Consider the following 5,945-nt stretch of genomic DNA (forward strand, 5'->3'; position numbering starts at 1 on the left):
TTTCATAGCCTTACAGCCTATGTTTGTTCTTGGATTGTTAATGAAAATATTAGCAAGAAAGACCAGTAATCATAGCATTTGTAATTGATTCTCACTATTTTTCAGAGTAAATTTAAACCTTTTTCTCCTCTAAAGTTACAGATTTGGCTCTTAACTTAAAACGAGTCACTCTTTCAACCTTTCATTACATATAGGGCATTTGCATGGCTCAAGCAACACTGTAGGCTGTTGCTCAAGAGCATTTGCAGTAAGTCAGATGTTTCCTGACACGGACACGACACAGCGGACTGAGGGACCCCTATCTTTAAACATAAGCCAGTTTGTTGTAGGTCAGACGCTATTTATCCTTCATGCTGTTAAGAAAGAGAAGGGGGAATGCAATGACAGCCCATGTTGATGCTGAATAGCTTGAAAATATCTGACCTTAAGGTAAGGCTTTGTTTATGGAAACTCAGCAGAGAGATTTGTAACAGCAAAAGGAAATAGACATAAACCTTGAAAGTAGGCTACTTGATTATTTCAGTGAAACACCTAAAAAAAACTTCTACCAGTGCTTTTTCTTAATTTGTGCACATATGCTTTTGTATTCCAAGTAGTTTGTCCAAACAAACTACAGCAAATTTAATAAATAGTAGAGTAACATTCACTGCAGTACAGTTTTAAAATACTTGAGTCTTTACTCAACCTCAGCAGACTAAATATTGAATAGATACTCACGAGTACTTTAATTCACAGCATTATGACAACTTTTCACCGAGATACAAATTTAGGGGTGCTTTTTTAAAAATAAAAGAAAAAATTCTCCTACCTATCTGGGATTACTGAGACCTGATATGTATTAAAACTAAGAATAATATTTGCATACATTAAGATATTTTTTGTTTAAGACTTTAACAGAAGTCTGTGCATTTTCCTGGTAACCCTGGCAATCTTCTGCATCAGTTAAAGTAACCCTGCTAAAAAGAAAAAAGTAAATAAGATTTTTATTACAATCCTGCTGATTTTCCTTTAGGGAGAAAGAACAAAATGTCTTCTACGGGTGTGAACATGTTTATATAACCCATATATGTGGGGGAAATGCTGATTTCTACATAGATATCAACACTTGGATGCATTATTTTACATAGAGCTGAGTATTTTTAATGCTTTAACGGCAGATCTGAGTGTTAGATGAATGCAGAAGAAAAGAAGGGTCCTGCAGTGCATGTACAAGCATATTATGGTTAGTTATTATAGCGAGAATATGTGGAGTATGTCTCTAAAACATGAGCCATAGCTGCGGTTTTATATTGTGCCATATGTGGTGCTTTTAACTTTTTCACCTTGTCGAGAAGGGAATCCAGCAGCAGTACCAGGAAACAGCCCGGTAAAGGTCACGCTGATTATTTATTGGCGATCCGCCAAGAGCGGGCGCGAGCCCGCGCGTGTGTTCTTTTGCGTGCGTGAGCGTGCGTTCGTGTGTTTACTGGAAGAACCTCTGAACGGAGGGGGGCGGAGCTTTACGAACATCGGCTTTACTCACTGGAAACAACCTCCAGTAAACCTCCTCCCCTCCCCTCCTCCCCCAACACACACACGGGGAGTTCTCCGGCAGATACCGCTGCCGACACATTCCTCTGCTCGGTAAGGAAACCCACACGCTCTTTTGGATACTTTTTTATGGATTTTAATGCCTGAGTTAATATTTTTTCAAGCACTACTTTCGGGTAGTTTGCGTATCTTTTCTTTTGGCGACGAGCAGCTGCGGCGCTGGGCTGAGTGTATCCACAAGGTAAGTTAAAACATTTAAAAGCGGTTCGCTGGTCATCGTCTTAAAGTAGGCAAAATGACAGAAAACTGGGGTATGGGGCACTTTAAAGCGCTGTGGTTTTATTTAGCAGCTCGGGCTCTCGCTGAAGACGGTCCTAAAAGTGTTAATGCTCGGGGGGGTTCGCAGTATCATCAGTAGTGGACCGAGTTTAACGCCAGTGGCTCCGTAGCAGTTCTGAGTCGCTATGGCGCCTGCACTGTCCGGTGAAGCCGACTTCCAATTCCCGTAGAGCCTGCAGGGTATCTCGGGAAACCAGAACCAGACGGGACACCTTTTCAGTCATCGTGAAACCGGAGAACGGGGCCCCCGAGCATGAATACAGCTATTTAGCAAAGAGAAAGGGAGGGGGTTAATAAAATAAAAAAAATGCGCTGGCTGGACTCTTTCACAGTGACCCCGATTCAGAAATCCCTTGTTGCGGTGCGCCCGATCGAAGACAATTGAAAGCAATCAGGATCCAGTTGCTGTCTGGCTGCACGGTGCAGCAGCACGAGTAAGCAGTGCATTCATTTAAACTAAATATAACCTGCCTGCTCGCTGCCCGCTCATGCCTTATGCATTTGTTACAGTCGCCATAACTGCATTTTTATGGGGGTAAACTGTGAGCTCCAGTGTGGCACAGTGGCCATTTATTTCTCACTGCCTATGCAGGAGTGAAATTCAAATGAGGCTCTATGGCTCTATATTTGCAAGCCACGATGAGGTTATATATAGCTGGAAGTGCTTAATCTTTGCTCACTGTCTCCCTCCAGCTGTGTATAGGTGCTCTCTACCAGCCCCTCTCTGGATGCATCAGACTCCTCTTCCCCGGGGCCCTGGACCCGGTGTGTGACCCCGCCATCCTCACCCCGCTCCCCCCCTCGTCTCCCCTCTCGCTCTGCTGCCGACTCTCTTCCACCTGTCCAATCCCGCGCTCCTTTTCTGGGCCCCCTGCCTCTCGATCAGCAGGGAGAGGCAGGGGGCCATGGCATGGCCATGGTAACCTTTGCAGGACACAACCCCCTTGCCATGAGCAGCATCACCTCTCCAGAGGGCAGGGTTCAGGGGTCGAACTTTACCCCGCATCATTTCAAGCCCTTCAGCTCGCATGAACACTACCAGCAGGTCAGTCACATCTGAGGAGTTAGCTAAACTATTACGTTTTGTGTGTGTGGTTTCTTTGGCATTCTTGGAAATTCACCATGGCTTTTTTTTTTTTTACCCGTTTCAGGTGATGCGTGCACTGCATAAGCTTCAGCAGAGTGGCTTTTACTGGGGAGCTGTCGGAGGCCGGGAAGCCAGCTCCCTGCTACGCTCTCAACCCCCTGGCACTTTCCTGGTCCGTGACTCCTCAGACCACCACCACTTCTTCACACTCTCTGTCCAGACAACTAAGGGAACCAAGAATCTGCGAATCCACAGTGAGGGAGGAGGCTTCTTCCTACAGCCAGACCCCCAAAATACCCAGGAGCTCCCGCAATTTGACTGTGTGCTGAAACTCATAGCGCACTACATGGGGAAGGGGCAAGATACTGAAGGGACCAAGGAACGGGCAAGTGGGGACAATCCAGGAGAGACAAAAACAAAGGCACACAATGTTTATCTGATCCATACCGGTGGGGAGAAAATCCCCCTGGAATTGCGTCGACCCCTCTCGACTTGTCTCTCCAGCCTGCAGCACATGTGCAGGAGGACGCTGAACAATCAGGGCCTGGGGGCGTCTGAGCAGACTGAGCAGCTCCCGGACACACTTAGAGACTACCTGGAGGAGTATGATGCTCCTATATGACTGACAGGAACTGCGACAGGTTCTACTGCATGGACCAAGTGCCAGGATTACAGCACGGACCAGCTCTCGGTGAATGCGAGATTGTCTGTGTGGACATAAACTGACCAGACTGAGCCTTAAGTGCTAACATGAGGTCAGTTTTCCAGAATCAGCTGATCACTGATCTACTCTGGGTCACCCGCTGACCTTCTGGGGATGAGGAGTGTGATTTGGGTAACCGACGATTACCTCGTCCGTCCTGCCTTGCAAAAACACAAAAAAACAAAAACACTGACCACTCAAGTGAGTGGCAGATGAAGCCTGAGGTCAAAGGTCAACGTTTCCTATGACTGACTGAGACGCAGAGCAGTGCCTCGTAGAAGATTAACCTGACTGGTCGATATTAACGATGGCAGCAAAGGCATGATCAATGCACCACCAGTGATATTTTGGTGGGTTTAATGTGCTTCAAAAGAAAGCTGCTGCTGTCTGCGTGACATTTACAACTGGACAGACAAACGGCAGTGGGTAGAGAGAGTGGATGGAGTGGGGGGTGGGGGTTTCAGAGAAAAGGCAAAGTCCAAACGAGGGGGGCCCTGTACAGAGAACGCACAGGATTTGTTTGTCTGAGTGTGAGCGTGAGTGTGTGTGTGAGTGTGTTTGTGTTGTGGTGGTGCACACATTTCCATTGCTGCTTCCCGCAAGTGTTGCCTCATAGAGGGGGAGTGGGACGGTCATGCACTCTAGCTCCACATATGCAAACACACACCCACACCCTCAAACACACGCACAGGTATAGACCACATGAAGGTTTTGTTAGCATGGGAGTTTTGGGGGATGGGGGGAGGTTAAAAAAATAATTACTAAGCATTTTCTTCTCCTATGTGTTCCTTGTTCCTGATCCATAACCATTTGACTGCCCAGCCCCCCTCCCCCTTCCTTTTTGTTTCAGAGATGCATGTATGCTTTGACAGTGACAGAAAACAGGCCGCTCTTGCCGAGACAAAAGCTTTTTTACCGGGACAAAAGCCCTGGCATGGGACCAAACAAAACAGCAGACCTTATTTTTATCCCGACTGGCTGGAAAAATGTCAGCAACACTGTAAAGCTCCTTGGGGGAATGATGATAACGGTGATGATCCCAAAGATGCGGAGAGGGCGAGGATTTTAAAGCAGAGGGAGGAGTGGGATTGGGAGAAGGAAACTGAAAAGGAGGGGTAGACTTGGGGGAGAAAGGTGGGAGGAGACATACTGGTATACAGCTAAACAAAAACTCCGATAAGAGGAAATGATAGAGCACAACAGGACGCCGCTCCTGTAAATATAACTGCCCCGTGTGAGGGAAAAAAAGATTTTAGCTGAGTCTTATTTCTGTCTTAGATTATCATCTCCGGCTCATTTCTATTTGTTAAAATGCCCCAGTGTGTTTGAATATCTGTCTGCCTTCTCCTGTAACTTCAGAAAGGATTTGTATTTTTTACTTTTTTGTCTACTTTTCCATCATAACCTCTGGAGGAGAAGTGAACAGTTGGACTTGTCTGAATGTTAAGGATACACTACACTTTTCCCTCAAGTGATTCTTAAAAAAGAAAAGAAAACAGCCTTTTGTAAACCAGAATTCAAAACTTAGATTTGATCAAAAAAAGAAAAGCTTTTGCTGTTTGACCCGTACCTGTGATCCATATTGGAGTGGCAGCCTTTTATGTTTTTGTCTGTTTGAGCTCACATGGCCACTCGAGGCGAGGGCGGCACACTTTTTTTGGTCAAATCTGGGTCACATCAACACCAACTCTTTTTGTTTTTTTTGTTTTTTTTACATGTGTCGCACCGGTGGACCACGTGTATGTGAATCATATTGTCTTTTATAAAGACTCTCTCGCAACAGGCTGGCCACTAGTCTGGCAATACAAGCTGTAATACCTGAAATGACAAAGCATTACAGAAATAAATGAAAAGGAGCGTTGCACATATTTATATTTCTAAAATATTTCAATAATTTATATTAAAAAGCACTATTTTTACAAAAGTCAATGCATTTGCCTTGTGTCTTAATTTACTGTTTTGTTTTTCTTCTTTTGAACTTCCACCAATTCAATATTGACTGCACACACTTTTAACTTACTCTAATAAATTGTAAAATGGTTTGTAGCAAGACTATTTACTTACAATTGGGATTTCCTAGTTAAACAAAGCAGTGTTTATTCAGTCGGCACACTTTGAAAAAAGAGTGGGCAGCAGCAGCACACGAGGAGGACACACATTCATCACCGGGTTAAAATTGCTCCGATCCACGCTTCTCCGTTTCTTTGCCAGAGGATTGTGGATAAATTCCACAGGGATTGGAGAACGTATAGAGAAGGAAAGGATGGAGGGAGGGCACAGCTGATG

General features: G+C 45.1%; 1 protein-coding gene across 4 annotated transcripts; it reads left to right on the forward strand.

The window, feature by feature from the left end:
- Positions 1 to 343: 343 nt before the first annotated feature.
- Positions 344 to 5,588, forward strand: socs3b (suppressor of cytokine signaling 3b). 4 transcript variants are annotated; one of them, XM_084937361.1, is made up of 3 exons: positions 344 to 429; positions 2,563 to 2,914; positions 3,021 to 5,588. In XM_084937361.1, the coding sequence occupies exons 2-3, from the start codon at positions 2,780 to 2,782 to the stop codon at positions 3,576 to 3,578; spliced, it is 693 nt and encodes a 230-aa protein (XP_084793487.1). In that variant the 5' UTR covers positions 344 to 429; positions 2,563 to 2,779; the 3' UTR covers positions 3,579 to 5,588. The 4 variants fall into 4 exon arrangements, with proteins under 4 accessions (XP_084793487.1, XP_084793485.1, XP_084793486.1 ...); XM_084937359.1 differs by lacking the exon at positions 344 to 429 and adding an exon at positions 1,415 to 1,771; XM_084937360.1 differs by lacking the exon at positions 344 to 429 and adding an exon at positions 1,415 to 1,623.
- Positions 5,589 to 5,945: the final 357 nt, after the last annotated feature.

Source organism: Perissodus microlepis, chromosome 8 (assembly GCF_051167445.1).
Source record: "Perissodus microlepis isolate ML-2025 ecotype Zambia chromosome 8, ASM5116744v1, whole genome shotgun sequence".
Lineage (NCBI taxonomy): Eukaryota > Metazoa > Chordata > Actinopteri > Cichliformes > Cichlidae > Perissodus > Perissodus microlepis.